Raw genomic sequence first — 17546 nt, 5'->3', positions numbered from 1 at the left:
CACTCAGTGAGAAGGGGCTAAGGTTTTCTTTTTCTTGCAAGACACTCCTTTTTCTTTGTTCGCAAGCAACCTACTTTTCTGATATATTTTGTTTCCTTGCCAATCAAGTTGCTTTGCTTGCAAGGAACTCTTTTTTTTTTTTTTTTCCTTTCGTTTTTCTGCAAGGTAAAAGAAGGTAAAAAAGAAGTGAAGTTCTAAATTTTACTTGGAGTTTACTTCTCATCGGGCTTGGATTGGAGAAAAACCCTATATAATATTGGGCCTGATCCACCCAAAGAAAGGACCCGTGACCCGATTAAGTAAGAAAATAAAAAAAAGCGCTCTCATCCTTTTGCCTAGACAGACAGAACTATCAACCAGCGAATTTCTCTTAAACCTGTGCGGCTGCGTTCTCTCTATCGCTTGACAAAACCCTCGCTCACTCTCATCATCTTGCCCGGGTACCTACTTCTCCATTTATCTCTTTCTCTCTCTCTCCTACTGCTAGTGATATTTCACTTTTTTTCTTTTTCAGAAATTTTTTGTTTAGATTTTTGGTCTGTTTGATTCGAGTGTTCTTGTTCAAATTTTTTAGAAATTAATTTTTTCCGATGATATTGACCTCAATTAGTTGTTCTTTTTAGTTGTAAAAAAGGAGCATTTAACAGATTTCTTTTAGAGCTTTTAGGGTTTTTGCATCTCGGTCCATACTGTGGTTTTCACAGTTTTCTATCGTTAAAGGATCTTGGTGGACTTTAGGGTTTTCCTCTTCCTCTTTGTTATTTTATTTGTCAATTTTTTTGGAAATGCTATTTCCAAAAATAGCCTAAATTCTTTATGATGTCACACGCACGACCCACAACCATCATATATTTTAGCTTTTGGCATGGCATTCTTATTTCTTCTGACAAAAATGTTTATCGTATTTTTTGGCTTTTGACAAATTTTTCTTTGTTTCCATTGATTGGATTTGATTCATCTTGTTCACCGTAAGTTTGATGTGGTTTTGCACTGAATGCTTTTAGGTTTTTGTAGCAAATACTATTGTGTGGTTCTTGATTTGCAGTTTTAGAAGAATTGTGCGTTAGTCCATTTGGCAGTGTAGTGTCTGTTTTCAACTAAGTGCCGCTCTGTTTATTAACAATGTGATTAATTTGTGCAGTTTGTCACTCTTAATACCACCCAGTTGTTAGCTGATTACTTATTTGAGCCGGAGGATCCAGTAATAGCTGTCAAAATGTCGAGGAAGGGTTTGATGGAGCAAGACCTGAGTAAACTGGATGTAACAAAGTTACATCCACTGTCGCCTGAAGTTATATCTCGCCAGGCGACTATCAATATTGGTAATCTCAAATCCAATGTTCAAAATCGTTTAAGATTATTTAGGTCATTATTATATTGATTTAACCATCAATTATTTTGAGTAAAGGTTCTTGTTGGCTATTTTGTACATGCCTAATTTTGCAATTATTTGGGTTATCCGAGTTACCTCTCAGGTACTATAGGTCATGTGGCTCATGGAAAGTCAACAGTTGTAAAAGCAATATCTGGTGTTCAGGTGATTAGTAGTTTCCATCTTGCATTTGATGCTGCTTGCAGTTTTTCCTCTATTTTTTTTCTTTCTGCATGGACATTTGATAATCAGGAAAGCATCTGTTTCCACGCACGAGAGTGTAAAACATTGACATCTGGTTATGACTTTTTGAGCTACCAATACACACTCATAGCTAAGGATTTTTTTTGTTGGTAAATATGTTCTGGGATACAGATGTATTATAATTGCAGAATAAAAGGATTTAGGTTGTTGTGCATTATCATGGCTCACTAACAATATTGGCTAAGCACATCAGATGGCTATGAAAAATATACCTTTTACTCTTGGTAGAGGTATATTTACTCATAAGTTGAGCATTAACAATGGAAACTGTCTTTTATCTTGTATTATGGAGTGTTCTTTAGTATTGATATTTTGTAACCCAAAAGAAAGGGATAATTGAAATCTTAACCATATAGGTTTGACATTTTGGCTGCTATTAATACAAAGTGCATAGTGTATCTGGTTTTTTGAATTTCTGGAGATATGATATGCTTTAGTATGTTTTGCTGGAGTTCCTTTAATAACCTGGGGTGTTTTAGCCTGATTCTGTTCTACTTCCCTTTAGAGTGCACATTGTGCTTCAAAATTCTTTCATTTCACTGTTCTTAAGTTACTTTATATCCTAAAAGCATAACCTGATTGGATATGGGCCCATTATAGTGAACCAGATTGAATCCAACATTTCACATGCTAACTACAATAAAATGAAGTTATATGCGTTATGACTGTAGCTTGCCAGGATTTTCTTGATATTAAGTATTGTCTTGTTTAAATTGCAAACAATCCTGATGTTATGCAGACTGTTCGTTTTAAAAATGAGCTGGAGCGCAACATTACTATCAAGCTTGGATATGCCAATGCAAAAATATACATGTGTGAAGATGAGCGGTGCCCTCGACCTATGAGCTACAAGTGGGTACACATTTAATCTAATTGTCTTTGATTATGTTTTCCCATTTTATTAACATGTATTCCTTTTCTAATTAGGGCATATGGAAGTGGAAAGGAAGACACTCCTCTCTGTGATGTTCCTGGATTTGAGAACTGCAGGATGAAACTGTTGAGACACGTATCTTTTGTAGATTGCCCGGTAAGATACATATCTTTATAACTGCACTAGGACTGTTCTTCTATCCCTGGTCATACTTGCGTCACAGGAGGTTCTGAGCCTGATACATTGAATCTTGGTCAAGATAATTTATACATTGTCTTAGCTTATCATTTTTTTGTTGTTGTACCCATTGTCCATGTATGACATTATAGTTAGTAGTGCATCAAATATTCCCATGAGTTCTTGCAACATTTTATTAGCTGCATGGGATGTTCTGTATTAACCATTGTCAAGCTTCTGATTCTACTGTCCAAATTATCTGAATTCCTTTGGGGAGGGGGTAGACAAAACATAATTGGTGGTAATTTCATGTTTTGTGTCTATTGGTCTGAAAAAATTGGTTAGGTTGACTGTCAAAGTGATGGTTGCATACAAGTGACGGAATTGGTTTTTGGTTATTTATCTAGATTTGATTTTGTTATGTTTTGTTATTTATCTAGATTTGATTTTGTTATGTTTTATAGGGTCATGATATTCTTATGGCTACTATGCTTAATGGTGCCGCCATTATGGATGGAGCCTTACTTCTCATAGCTGCTAACGAAAGCTGTCCCCAACCACAAACTTCTGAGCATCTGGCTGCTGTTGAAATTATGCGTCTGCAACATATTATTATCCTTCAAAATAAAGTTGACCTGATTCAGGAGAATGTGGCCATCAATCAGCATGAGGCAATCCGGAAGTTTATTCAGGTAAGCTTCCATGAATCCTTTTTTCTTGGGTTTTTTAGTTTCAGTCTGCTAATTATATCATTCAACATTTTGTGTACCAGGGAACTGTAGCTGATAATGCACCAGTGGTGCCAATTTCTGCTCAGTTGAAGTATAATATTGATGTTGTTTGCGAGTACATTGTCAAAAAGATCCCCATTCCAGAAAGGAACTTTATCTCACCTCCCAATATGATTGTTATCCGTTCTTTTGATGTCAATAAACCTGGGTTTGAGGTCGATGAGATTAGAGGTGGAGTGGCTGGTGGAAGCATCCTCAGGGTATGTTTTTATTGTTGAGTTTTTTCATAAGTGTCGACAATGCTTAAACTATATATCATGTTCCAGTATTTGAGTCTTTGTTTTATGTTTTTGTTTTAAACCCTGCTTTGCTTGCCCAATACCATTCTACTTTCTTGGTGGAGTTTTGGGTTGTGAAATGTGCACACCTGCTCTTGATTTGGACCTAATAATTTGGGGTTTTTCGAAAGATTCATATTCCATAAAATGCTATAGTTTGCGAATACCATAATTGACATTGTGTCTTTGCAGGGTGTCTTGAAGGTGAACCAATATATCGAGGTTCGTCCTGGGATTGTTGTTAAGGACGAGAGTGGAAACATAAAATGCACGCCAATATATTCTAGAATAGTTTCATTGTATGCTGAGCAAAATGAGTTGCAATTTGCGGTTCCAGGAGGTCTCATTGGAGTTGGAACGACCATGGATCCTACTTTGACACGTGCTGATAGGCTAGTGGGTCAAGTTCTTGGTGAAGTTGGATCTCTCCCTGAAGTATTTGTTGAGCTTGAGGTAAATGACTGCAGCTGCAAGGCTCTTTATTTTCATAGTTTCTTAAAGCTGATGAAACTTCAGTGGATGATGTTTCTAAGAAAATTGAGCAAATGTGTGTTTATATGCATCCTCAGTCATGATCTCTTTATTTCTTAGTTTCTGAAAGCTGATGAAACTTAAGTAGATGATGTTTCTAAGCAAATTGAGCAAATGTGTGTTTATATGCATCCTCAGTCATGAGCTCATTGACTGCTTTTTGGTTTAGTTTTCAGGATGTGGCACTGTTGTCTTCTTTTGGAATAATATTGGGTTTTGTATTGTATTTATTATTTTGAATCTTTTTTCTTTTATGTTTCCGCATCCCAAACTAGACAAATCTCATTGATCAGAAATGGATGTTAACAAATATTTGGTATACTTTCAACTTCATGAGCTGCCGAAGTCTTTGGTGCTGAAGATTGGGCTCTATGATTTTGCAGGTGAACTTCTTCCTGTTGAGAAGGCTTCTGGGGGTCAGGACAAAGGGGTCGGAGAAGCAAGGAAAGGTCTCAAAGCTGGCCAAGGGTGAAATCCTGATGTTGAATATCGGATCCATGTCTACAGGGGCTAAGGTTATTGCTGTAAGGAATGATTTGGCAAAGCTGCAACTCACCTCTCCAGTGTGCACCAGCAGAGGAGAGAAAATTGCACTCAGTCGGCGAGTTGAGAAGCATTGGCGTCTTATTGGGTGGGGCACGATTCAAGCTGGAACAACCCTTGATGTCCCACCCTCCCCAATCTGATTAGACTCCACAAATTGGTAAGACAGAAAGCAAGAAAACCACTAAGACAGTTAAAGAGTAGGGAAGATGTGGAAAGGCAGGCAATTATTGGGAACCATTTTTGTCAGATGGAGGAGAAAACATTGTTTGGATAATTGTGTTTTCTGTTTTGTTTCTTTGACTTTTGATAAAATCATACTTTCATCAGCATTCGTATTCTTCGAGTTTTGGACCCGACTCATTCCAACAGATGAGGGAATGATTGATGGTTATGTTATCTCTTCCAGAAAATATTGTGTTCTTAATTCGATGAAGTTTGAGTTTGATTTGGACCTTATTAGAAATTAGCGATCGCCAGCATCTTTAGGACGGTAATTAGGCAATACTGTTCATGCTAGTTGATTTGATTTGAATGCCGTTCAACATTAGGCGTCTGCCTAGAGAGTTTTAGTTCTTTTAATATCTCAGATTCAGAAATATTCTCGTTGACAAACATGAAACTGGACTCGATCCGGTGAAGTTACACCAAATAGTCTCTAGGCAGAAATCTCTACTGAATAAAAATATTAAATCTAAAGCATGCATTAACAAGTTACATCAAATAGTCTCTTCCCGTCTTCTTTGAAACGTCTCTGCAAGCATTCATGTTCTGGATCAAACATCTAGCAGGAAACAAAATGATCCAAAAATATGCACCTTGTCCACCGGGGTCTGGCTTTTGTTAGATGTTTGTTTCCATACCAAGTCTTGGCTTATAATCTAAATCATCTTCACCAATAATCGTTGCATCAATTGAATTATAATGTTTATGATACAATCACCGGGGTCTGGCTTTTCATTCCCAATCTATAAACAAATATAATAATGTTTGGTTAATCGTTTTATTAGTTCCTAAACTTAGACCTGATTTGTATTTGAGTATCTCAATTTCCAAAATGGTTCCCGTGATCCTTCAACTTCAGTTTCGTTATGACAAATGGTCTTGCCGTTAATTTTGTTAACTTTTCTGTTAAATGCAGGGGCAAAATGGTATTTTTGTATCAAAATTGATTAAAATATGAAAAAATTAAAATTAAAATTAAACTCTCTCTCTCCCCCTCTAATCCCGATTTCTATTCCCTCCAAACTTAGTTTTTCATTTTTTTTTGTTGGTTTTTTTTATTTGATTTGATTTTATTGTTATTTTAAAGATATGATTTTTTATTCATTTTTTTGGTTTTAATATAAAAATATTATTTTGCCCTTGCATTTAACAAAAAAAGTTAACAAAATTGACGGCAAGACCATTTGTCCTAACGAAAGTGAAGTTAAAGAACCACGGGAACCATTTTGGAAATTGAGGTACTCAAATGCAAATCGGGTCTAAGTTCAGGGATTAATAAAATGAGTAACCCTAATAATGTTTATGATACAATCACAATAGTCAAATTTATATTTACAAATTAAAGATGAGAATTGAAGTAGATGGTAGCAAAAATAGTAGGTAAAATTTATTGTTGGTTAGTTTGTGCATGTCTAATTTTGCAATTATTTACCTCTCAGGTACTATAGGTCATGTGGCTCATGGAAAGTCAACAATTGTAAAAGCAATATCTGGTGTTCAGGTGATTATTCCATCTTGCATTTGATGCTGCTTGCAGTGTTTACTTCTTCAATTTTTCTTTTCTACGTGGACATTAGAAAATCAGGAAAGCATATGTTTCCACTCATGACTAGGGGTGGGCATTAATCCGGCTGATTCAAACTGTAATTATCGGTGTGGTTTGATTTTGATTAAGAAAAAGTTAAACAGTTTAAAAACCAAATCAGACTGTCTATAGTTTGGTTTGTTTGGTTCAATTTTGAGTTTTTATAAATTGACTTATTTATTTATTTATATTTTATTTTGCACGTGTAGTCCTCTAATTAGATAATAACTATACATGGATGTTGAATTTGAAGTTTGATGAACCATTGAAGTTATATATATTTGAATTATAGCTATATTAGTTATTGAAATTTGAGGTTTGATGACATGTTGAGTTTTAGTATGGTTTGTTACATTAGAAATTGAAAAAAGTATGTAGCAAGTTGTGAATTTTTAAGTTGTAAATGGGCTAACAATGTTGAAAAACGTAAAAGGAAAATTGGACTTAGGCCCAAACTAACCAAACTGAATTAAACCGTTATATTATAATTGGTTCAGCCGCAATTTTAGGGAGAAATTGATTCAATCCTAGACCACTCAAAAGTGAGGGTAGGCATTGTTTTTTGGCTACCAATACACACTCACAGCTAAGGACATTTAAAAAAAAAAAAAATACACGTAGTCTAAACTAAAAGGGAGGGGTTTTAGTTATTTATTTATATTTGAATAAAATGAAACTTTTTTTTTAGAGGGAATAAAATGAAACTTATATGTCTTATGAGTGTACGTAGCATGCCATTATTTTTTTGATATTAAGTACGTAAATAACACTTATTTAACACAACACAAAGGTAAAATACAAATTGGATACTAGAAATGAGTAAAGAAAAGTAAAAGAAATGAAACAAAACAAGAAACCAAAGGTAAACACAATCAGCATTTTGTATCACTCCTGTATCACCACTTTATCACTGCTTTATCACCATTTTATCGCTTCTTTATCACCCGGGTACTGTAGTAGCGATCAATCGCTTTTGAACATAAAGGAAATTCTCTGGATAACAAACTAAAAGATCGATCGCTTGTCGGAAGTGACCAATTGCTTTTTGGCAAAGAATAGAGAAATGAATAACAAACTAAAAGATCGATCGCTTGTCGGAAGTGACCAATTGCTTTTTGGCAAAGAATAGAGAAATGAATTTCCTCTATATTTCCATCTTTGACCTCTGTTCCTTTTTTGACATGTAACTTTCAAACCGTTAATCCATATTTTTATTGTTGGTGCAATGTGGAAATATATTTAAAGAGTATAGCCGCGCATCTATACTCTATAAATAATATATTTTAAAGGTATAATTGCACATCGATACTCCAAAATATAATACTTTAAAGGTCCAGTGGCGCAGCTATACTATTGTGTAAGAAACATGAATGAAAACAAGTATAGCCGCACGGCTAGACTATATTTTTTTTATAAAAAATAGAAAAAAACCGGGTACAGCTGCGCGGCTATACTAATATTTATAAAAATAAAAAACCGGGTATAGCCGGGCGGCTATACTATTTATGAATAAAAAAAGGGAAAAAGGTCCCACGAATAAAAAATCAGTATAGCCGCACGGCGGTACTATTTTAAAAAAAACAGATTATAGCCGCCCGGCTATACGATTTTTTTAAAAAAATAAAAACTGTCTTGCGATTAGGTGCCCACGTGTTTAAAATAAGTATAGCCGCCCCGCTATATTATTTTTAAAAATAAATAAAAAACCGGTTATAGCCGGTCGGCTATACGATTTATGTATAAAAAAAAGGAAAAAAGGGGCCCACAAGTCAAAAAATAAGTATAGCCGCCCGCCCGGCTATACTTTTTATTTTTATTTTTAAAAGGACCTTTTTACAACTTAAAAGTTCAGCCACTATAAATATTTTAATATATATCATTTTTATATAATAATATGTGATAATTATTTGTATAATACGTGAATTTTGTGTGTCTTCTTGAAAATTTTGTTAAAAATAAGTGTATTAAACATGAAGAATACATACATGTATTTTATCACTTCTTTATCACTCGGGTACTGTAGTAGCAATCAATCGCTTTTGGACAGAAAGGAAATTCTCCGGATAACAAACTAAACAATCGATCGCTTGTCGGAAGCGATCAATCACTTTTCGGCAGAGAAGAGAGAAACGAATTTCCTCTGTTTTCCTACTTTCAAACCATTAATCCAAATTTTACGTTCTTTATATGGTTGGATTTAGCATGGAAAAATGACGAACCTAACGCGAACCAAATGTCAAAAACAGGTACAAAAGTGAGAAGAATTCAATGGAAAGAACACACAATATTTCAAACAACACACACACAAAACAGGGGGATTTTGATTCAAGTGAAGTGACCTAATTCTAATGCTTAAATGTAAACAAATGCTAATTTAATAAGTTTAGACAACGTGATTATCAAAGTGTGAAATTAATATGTGACAACCACTGGGATTTTCGAAATCCACTCTAAACAATCCTACTCATGTCCATGGATACTCAAGTTATGAACTCTATGTAAACCTTATTGACTGCACATAAGTAGAACACATATCTTTGGTATGTCGTAGAAACTGTTGAAATATCAAGAATATACACAAGAGCTCTTCTCCTCAATCCGATCCCTTCATACACTCATTCTAGATGGGGTGAATTCTTTTGTGTGGGTTGGCTTGATCGGTTGAGCAGGGGCACTTGTATTTATATGCATCTTCCTAAGAGTCTTGCCCATCAAGAAACTCTTAAGAAGTCCTTATTGCATTAGGTTTATAACTTCTAATCCACAATTAAGATAGGAATCCTTCTAGCTCTTATATTAGCCTTAAAACACTAACTTTAATAGAGCTGCAGGTTTAGTTGTATTTGAACTCCTAATTGATATAAAGTCTTAGAATCCTTTGATGATTATAAGACCACACTTTAATGGGTTAGACATCTCTACACGTCTAACACTCTACTCTTTTTTCTGCCATTTCTTCTTCCTCCTTTCGCATCTATGGTGAGCCAACTTCAACAGGAGCTACCCTTGATGTCCCACCCTGCCCAATCTGAGTCCACTCCACAAATTAGTAAGACAGAAAGCAAGAAAACCACTAAGACAGCTCAAGAGTGGGGAAGATGTGGGAAAGCAGAGAATTATGGGGAACCATTTTTGTCAGATGGAGGAGATAACATTTTGTTTTGTTTCTTTGGTTTTTTTATAAAATCATACTTTCATCTGCATTCTTATCCTTCGAGTTTTGGATCTGACTCATCCCAACAGATGAGGGAACGATAAATGGTTTTGTTGGTTAGGACCTTAAGGCCTTGTTTGTTACAGGGGATTGGCTAAGACAGGACTAATCACAAGGATTAGCTACGACAGTTTTCCCTTAATACAACCAACAAAGTTCAATTGACCAAAAACTAGACCCAATTGACCAAAAAATACATATTTTCCCTTGATACAACCAACAAAGTTCAAAGGTTTCTCACTTACAAAAATATACAGTTTTCAAGAGTTTATAATCAGTTGAGTATGGTAATCAGACAGTTTATCCATGGAGCTGGCCATAATATAGATATGCAACACAGATGCTCAAAGAATTTTAATTATCTGAAAACATTCTTTAAAAACGTTACCAGACGAGCCCTTACTTTCTCAAGAAACAAGATTCAAATCCAAAATGATTGAAAACAACATTTATCCTAATTTTAAAACTTCCCCACCTAATCAACATTTGTAAGCTGCAAAATGCAATTGGACCACAATTCCAATCCCAATTGATCAACAATACGACCAATACAAATACGAATATAACACATAAATATCTCAGATTCAGAAATACTCTCGTTGACAAACATAAACTCTGCTGCATAAAAGTACTAAATCTAAATCATGCCATAACAAGTTACATCAAGTAGTCTCTCTAGTTTGGAATCTCTACAGGATATGAATGGATTATGTCTCTCCACACATTTTCTCTCTCAGCACCCACATTGGCAACACACTTCCAAACCGCACTGTTACACTTGAAGCCGCTCCCAAATGCAATTTGCCAGACCCTATCTCCCTTCTTCATCTTTCCTTTTGCTTCTATATAACTGAGCTCGTACCATAACGAAGAAGAAGACGTATTTCCGAATCTGTACAGAGTCATCTTTGAGGCCTCAACATCTTCTTTTCTTAACTCCAGGTTTCTCTCAATTCCTTGTATTACTGCCCTCCCTCCAGCATGTATGCAGAAATGCTCAAAAGCTTTCTTGAAATTCGGTATGCGAGGCTTCCTCCTCCTTTGGCTCCATATCTTTCGGATGAGTATCGAAATCCCATATCGAATCTGCTCGGAAATTGGCAAAACCATCGGCCCCAGAGCACTAATGTTTGCCTTCAATGCATCTCCAGCAACATGTAGTATGTCTTTGGATATTGAAATCCCCTGTTTGTTCTCAGGGTCCATATCTTGAAACACACAGGCATGAGACTGATCTTCTTGTGCTTTGTTTGTTCTAACAAGGTGTTGCAGCTCATACTTTGCCCGTCCCTTGTCTTGTTTTCGACTTGACATTAACACGGCCGCTCCTCCCATTCGGAACAAACAATTGGTCAGCAACATGGATGGTACTTTTCCTTTGTACCAATTTAAAACTAAGGTCTCTGTGCTGACAATTAAAGCCAATGAGTTGCTGTGAACTCTCAGTAAGTCCTTAGCTAGACTAACTGCTATAAGTCCAGCACTGCATCCCATACCTGATAAGTTGAAATTCTTTATGTTGCTCCGCATTCTGAACTTGTTAATTATCAGAGTGCTGAGAGATGGTGTGGGACAAAACAAGCTGCTGTTAGAAATCAGTACATCGACGGCTCTCGGGTTGATGTTGTGTTTCTCAAACAAATCCGAAACTGCAGAAAACATTACTGTTGTGACCTCTTCCAAAGCAAATGAGAGTGACTTTCTTATAGGTAAGCAAGTGAGAGATGGAGGAATACAAGTCTCCTCACTGAACCCAGATTTCTCTAGGATCTTGACTTGAAAAGCTATGCTGTCAGGGTCTGTGCCATCCAGAAGGACATTCTCCAGGAACATTGACATGGGCAGCCTACAAGAGTTTGGTGGCTGGTAGCAGCTGAAGTCCAATAAATAAACTTTGGGTTTTCTCTGGTGGATCAGATACATGAGAATAAGGCCTGCAATTGCCGCCGCCATAGTAGAACATATAGCGGTGGAGATGATGAGCTCAGGGTACATGAGAATGTATTCTTGGATCCTTGCCATGAATGAAGGGAGAAAACTGGAACAGGTCTCTTTGATTTTGTCTAGGCAGAGTTTTATGATATGTCTTCATATATGGCACATATATTTGAGCAGATGGAAAAGCTTGTGGGAGAAGTAATAGGAAGGTGGAAACGTGGAGATATATGCAGGTCTTTGAACCTATTTTATACGCATAGGTTTTCTTTGCGTTGTCGAGTTCTTTTGCTATTTGACAATAACTGAAGTGTATCTTAACAAACTTGAAATCATCCCAATCTTGTTTTCCATAGAAAAAGTGACGGCTGTTCTTGGCTAACACATTAAATTTCTATGCTGGGGTGGTATAAGTTGAATATAATTAACGTTTGCTAGTAAATTTTACACATTTGGGATGGGGATTGCTAAACTCATTTATCTGCCAACTTGCCCTTGAGAAACAAACACCATGTCTCTGTTCTAGGGGATGAACAACACTGAGACATGCCTCTGTTTCATTTAGAGATTGATTAAGAACCTGATATTTGTAAAACATAGAAATCCTGGTACTGAAAGAGTACTCGTTCAATTCGATATGCTGTCAACAATAAGATTGTTCTGCGTTTTGGTGGAGCAATTTATTGCAATACCTCTACTATAGAGATGGCAAAACATTATGGTCAGTTGACATGATACAAATGGCAACACTCGTGTATAAAGTGAGAAGCCGTTGTGGTGACCATTTTATTCTTTTCAAGGCTGTGTTATTAAGTTTAGACTTGGAGGGTGAACCCGACTGGGGTGACATTGATGACGCTGAGGGCACCGACGAGGGTGGTTCCAAAGAACTGCAAGGCCGATATGAGAACTCCTGACGGCGGCAAACAAGTATTGCAGGTGGCGAGTGGTGTGGTGACAACAAGCCTGCAACCAGTCAAAAGTGAAGAGAGAAGAAAGTGTAAAGGATCCAACAAGATTGAAAACACTCCTGACGCATTGGCTGTGACAGTAGAGACCCCATTTCCAGCTCCACACTGCAGTTGGACAGTGGCATCTACAAACAAAATAAACAAGAATAATAACAAATTAAAACCATGGTCATAAGGCTAAAAAAGGCTAATAAAAAATACTGATCAGAGTGAGAGTGATGACTTGCACATGAAGCGAGTGAAACTTGGCCCAATTGATTTAACTTACTTGGGAACACTGGAGTAGCAGCAATGCCACCAACACTCACAGTGCCATTGGCAGTGCAAAATACAGTGCCTTGTATCCGAAACAGACCGAGAAGAGGGGGCAGGAGATTCCCAAGTTGGGCATCGGCTAGTGGAAGTGCCATGGCAGCAACTTTGCAGACTGACTTGCAAAGTTGCTGCATAAGTTTAATCCTGATCAAAATGGAATGCTCTTAGTGAAAGAACAAAAAACAAAAACAAAAAGCAATTTTGTGATCGTCAGTTATTCCTTTCACAGCCTAAGGTTGCCACGAAGCTCATCTTCACCCTACAAGCCAACTATTGATCTGTAACATGGGATTATATAAATCCTCTATCCCCACCAGGAGAAATAAAAAATAAAAAAAGAAAACGGAAAAGTTAACGGTACATGTCACTATCTACTCCCTTATGTGTTGGCAGAGGTGTGTAATTTTTATTTTTTTTGGCTAAGAAGTCCCGAATGTGTCCTACTATAAAGAATTGATGATTTGGACGAGGATACTAGGTATTCTGAGGTAGGGTATATATATGCCTCCATCTTACAATCACTTCATCATGTCAATAGTGTGATATGTAGTAGTTATGAGAGAGAGAGAGAGAGAGAGAGAGAGAGAGAGAGAAGTTTGTGAACTTACATTCCAGATATTAACCAAAGCATCCGGTGATTTGAATGAAACTAACAAAAGAGAGGCTTGCTGGGACAGTTTTGGTGATTTGGGGCTGTTTAGAGCTTTGGGTTGATTGCTGGAGTGTTTGGGGTTGTGAGAGTGTTTGAGGATGATTTCTGAATGTGTTTGGGGAATGATAGGAGTGTGGAAGATAGAGTGAAGGATGGAGTGGTTTATGAGATTTTGAATCCCAGGATGTCCGAATGTGTTTGGGAAAATGATGGGATTGTGAATCCCAGAATCTGTCACACTTTAGGAAAATTGTGGGATTGTGAATCCCAGGCTGTGTCACAATTTGGTGTGGGAAGGATGTGGTATTTATAGGGAGAGGGAAGTGAGAAATCTAAATTGAATATGGCTATCACTTACAACACTTGCAATTGAAAATCATTTTCTTGGCTGCTGCACTTCACCACCAAATCCCACCAGAAATAATAGCTCATGCATAGCTCATCATGACCAATCAACAATCAGCTCATCCTTATGTCAGCATGACGTGTAACTTTATGGGCTCACGAATTGGGCTTCCCTTAAGCAATTAATGACTTTGAGCCGTCCATCTTGAAGTTCAGAGTGTCATCTTTCCAACCACATGTGATTTGGGCCAATCCAAGTTCGGAGGAAGGAGTTAAGGCTGAAATGAATTGCTAACTCAGTCTGCACGTTTTTTGCACCATTTTGCATCTTTTCCTATCCAACGCCACCATTGGCTACCTGGTCATTGAACTGAATCATAAACACAAAAGGGATTAAAAGCACAAGTTTAACTCAAAAACACAATCAAATCATAAGCTAGAATGGTACAAAATGATATATATACAATTATGAACTGATCAACTGTTGATTAAAGGTATCTACTTTTTATTTTGGCTAAGTGATGTCTTTTCTTAAAATTTTTATGAAAGCTATTTGATTTATGGTTTTTGTTGTTCAGGTAATTTCTCTTTTGTTGATTCATATTGTTGTTTTCGTTTTCGTTGATTTATATATGGATATATGTGTTTTCCCAGTGTGGTATTCTTCTCCAATTTTTCATTTTTTTCTTCCTTTTTCTTCTCCTTTTTTATTTTATTTTTTATAAAACCATGTTTTATTTTGATCTTTTGCAGGTGTTCTTTTGTTGCTTTGAATAGACCAGTTTGGTTCGTGTTTTCGGTTCTGTTAAGCAAGAGGTAAGTTTCTAGGTTGAAATTCCAATTAATTGTTTTAAGTTTTGTGAATAGAGCCTAGGAATTAGCTAATCACATCAATTGACAATTGGTTTGGATAAGTTTGAACTAATTCGTATGGTTGTGCATACATGATTAGGCGTTCCTCTATATTCTGCAATCATTTTGTACACATTTATAGTGACAAAAGCCTCTCTTTTTTTTTTTTTTTCAGATTCAAACCACAATGAACATTGCTCCGATCCGCAATCTCCAGCCGTTTCAGTTCGGCTTTACAATTAGAGTTCGTGTGTGTAGAACATGGAGACCAAAAGTCTTCGAATCGGATGATCAATTTGCTGGTTTACAATGCATCTTGGTAGATGCAATAGTGAGGAAATCAGTCCCTTATACTATTTCAACTTAAACAGTAACAGGACGTACATGAATTCATATATTTGCTTGGACATTGATGTTTGGCTGTTAACGCAGGTCTTATTAATCAATTCTTTTAGTTGATTATGCAATCTAACCCCTACCATTTGTCATATTTTTGGCCTTTCATATGCATTTAGAATACTCACCGCTTTCAATTAAATGTATATTTATGGTTAAAAAAGCACAATTCATTTTTTTTTTTTTTTTGGCTTCATTAATTGTGTGTCATTTTAGTTTATCAGATTAATCATTTCTTTATATGATTTTCGGTTAAAATTGATTGGAATTTGTAATATCTGTGATATTATTTTGGATTGTAGTCAATAGGTAAAACATGGCTTTACACGTATGGTCATGAATCATAACTCCTACAATTTAATATATAAAATGCATATGAAATTATGTGTATGCCACAAACAAAAAAAAGAGCCATTATTTTCTTCATGGCCATGAACAAAAAACCTTTTATATATTTTGAACATCGATAAGTCTTATTGATCAACTTTCATTGCTAATTGTACAATATAATCCCTAACAAATTTTTATAATTTTGGCCTACAATTTACATTTAAAATGTTAATTGCTTTCAATTGAATGTATCTCCATATACTTTAACAACTCAATTAATTTGCAATGCCTTTCTCCCTCATAATCGTCAATGCTATTAAAGCTCAAGTGTTTTCGCTTAAATCTCCTATAGATCTTTAATAAATTGTCACAATTGTCTTCAGTTTGTTTTCAATTGATTTGACAGATTGAACTTACTTTTGTCCATCAAATTAATACAATGCTTGATATATCTACTTTGTTGTTTGTCATGTTTGATTTTTTAACTTAATTCTATCATATTAGTTATTGTTCTCACTCTAAATTTTTTCATTCATCAACATTAACACATGACATTTTCCAATTTTATGGGAACAAAGTTAAAACCTGTGCTGAGGAAAAGGAGCATAAGTTGGCTCTGCAACAAAGCCATCAACAGTTAGATCCCCTTTGAACAAACATCTAAAAGGAAAAATTCCCTTCCACGACCCAATAGCATATAGATAAACAGTTGTACCAGCTATTTTGAACAATGCACAGCTCAAAACTTCTCATATTTTGATGTTTTTATAGCTACTTCATCTATTAAAATATGCCCAATATTTTAAGATATCAAACAACATATAAAACATGTTTTTATTTTATTTTTTGTAACTAAAACTTGGAAAACTAACTGCGATGACACTATTTACATTTTTCATGTATATACAAACATAACGATGTACCCTGTCTATTTTCATCGCTTTATACACATCTCACACAATTTTAAAACCCGCAACATCACGCTTTTGCTAGTGGATTCCCCTATTTAAATCATATATACTATATAGGCATAAAAAAAAATCTTATAATCTTAATTATTTACTTAAAATATGCCATGTCTTAAGATTGAAAGAATTGCCACGATAATATTTGAGTTTACTGTGCATGGTTACTCCAGGGGAGGGATAGCTTTAAGATTTAGAAGCTATAAAGGAATTTCATATAATTGCAATTACAATTGGTGACTGCCATGCAATGCAATCACTAAAATTACTGATTTATGGGTTAATGAATGAACCCTTCAGATACAAAGTTTTTATGGTTATTTTTCTAAGAATTATGAGCTAAAAGGGTCCCATCCCATGGATATTTTATTTCATTTCACGTTTTTCTAAGAAATATGTGACGAAACATGTTGTTTAGCATGATCCAATTGATTCTTCTGATTCCCATATTGCAAAGACGAGAAAGAGGCTCGCACAGAATTGCCGAAGTACCCAATTCTCACGTGCGCATAATTGCCAAAGTACCAAATTCTCACGTGCACATAATTATATTTAAATATAGTAACAAACAGTCGCATAACCAGAAATTTAATTGAAAGGACAACCTTAGACAATATAAACATTTTTTTAAAGTCATTATTTGACCTTCTGTCTGTCTTCACACGATCTCTCCTCCATCGGCCACTATCTCTCCTCCACCAACAGCAGGAACAGCAGCATCAGCACCAATAACATATCGCCGGAACAAAAAGAGAGCATAGCAGGAAGGCAGCCAGCACACAACCACGAAAGCAAACCATAGCAGTGGGTGGAGGAATGTTGCAAGGGTAAACCAGTATGGAATGGCAGCACCCATTAGGAGAAGATAAACCAAGGGTGCAAAAGGGTTGCGACCCACCAGAATAATAAGCATGATACCAGATAACATCAG

General features: G+C 35.9%; 3 protein-coding genes across 3 annotated transcripts; 1 reads left to right on the top strand and 2 right to left on the bottom strand.

Annotated features, from left to right (window-relative positions):
- The first annotated feature begins 284 nt into the window (after positions 1–284).
- LOC110750233 (eukaryotic translation initiation factor 2 subunit gamma) lies at positions 285–5276 on the top strand. Its single transcript, XM_021950531.2, has 9 exons — positions 285–440; positions 1142–1322; positions 1476–1537; positions 2376–2488; positions 2564–2666; positions 3152–3379; positions 3460–3678; positions 3949–4209; positions 4671–5276. Exons 2-9 carry the CDS (start codon positions 1217–1219, stop codon positions 4971–4973), a joined length of 1395 nt encoding a protein of 464 aa, XP_021806223.1. The 5' UTR covers positions 285–440; positions 1142–1216; the 3' UTR covers positions 4974–5276.
- Positions 5277–10339: 5063 nt separating this feature from the next.
- Positions 10340–11910, bottom strand: KCS21 (3-ketoacyl-CoA synthase 21). Its single transcript, XM_021950599.2, has one exon. The coding sequence runs from the start codon at positions 11874–11876 to the stop codon at positions 10530–10532; it is 1347 nt and encodes a 448-aa protein (XP_021806291.2). The 5' UTR covers positions 11877–11910; the 3' UTR covers positions 10340–10529.
- A 465-nt stretch (positions 11911–12375) lies between these two features.
- On the bottom strand, positions 12376–13990 carry LOC110750186 (phylloplanin-like). The gene is made up of 3 exons (XM_088253083.1): positions 13684–13990; positions 13029–13219; positions 12376–12885 (listed from the first exon to the last, which is right to left on the bottom strand). Exons 1-3 carry the CDS (start codon positions 13704–13706, stop codon positions 12605–12607), a joined length of 495 nt encoding a protein of 164 aa, XP_088109209.1. The 5' UTR covers positions 13707–13990; the 3' UTR covers positions 12376–12604.
- Positions 13991–17546: the final 3556 nt, after the last annotated feature.

The sequence above is a fragment of the Prunus avium genome, chromosome 1, assembly GCF_965620075.1.
Source record: "Prunus avium chromosome 1, drPruAviu1.hap1.1, whole genome shotgun sequence".
NCBI lineage: Eukaryota > Viridiplantae > Streptophyta > Magnoliopsida > Rosales > Rosaceae > Prunus > Prunus avium.
The sequence above is the reverse complement of the archived record's forward strand: the minus strand, read 5'-3'. Positions and strand labels throughout refer to the sequence as shown.

What these genes read in the sequence shown, in the direction of transcription:
- LOC110750233 (XM_021950531.2), top strand. Translation starts at nt 1,217, where the DNA reads ATGTCGAGGAAGGGTTTGATGGAGCAAGACCTGAGTAAACTGGATGTA. An exon ending in CAATCCGGAAGTTTATTCAG is followed by an intron (nt 3,380 to 3,459) that starts GTAAGCTTCCAT and finishes TTTGTGTACCAG; the next exon opens with GGAACTGTAGCTGATAATGC. An exon ending in AAGTATTTGTTGAGCTTGAG is followed by an intron (nt 4,210 to 4,670) that starts GTAAATGACTGC and finishes ATGATTTTGCAG; the next exon opens with GTGAACTTCTTCCTGTTGAG.
- KCS21 (XM_021950599.2), bottom strand. Translation starts at nt 11,876, where the DNA reads ATGGCAAGGATCCAAGAATACATTCTCATGTACCCTGAGCTCATCATC.
- LOC110750186 (XM_088253083.1), bottom strand. Translation starts at nt 13,706, where the DNA reads ATGCTTTGGTTAATATCTGGAAT. An exon ending in CTTTGGTTAATATCTGGAAT is followed by an intron (nt 13,220 to 13,683) that starts GTAAGTTCACAA and finishes CATTTTGATCAG; the next exon opens with GATTAAACTTATGCAGCAAC. An exon ending in TGCTACTCCAGTGTTCCCAA is followed by an intron (nt 12,886 to 13,028) that starts GTAAGTTAAATC and finishes TTTTGTTTGTAG; the next exon opens with ATGCCACTGTCCAACTGCAG.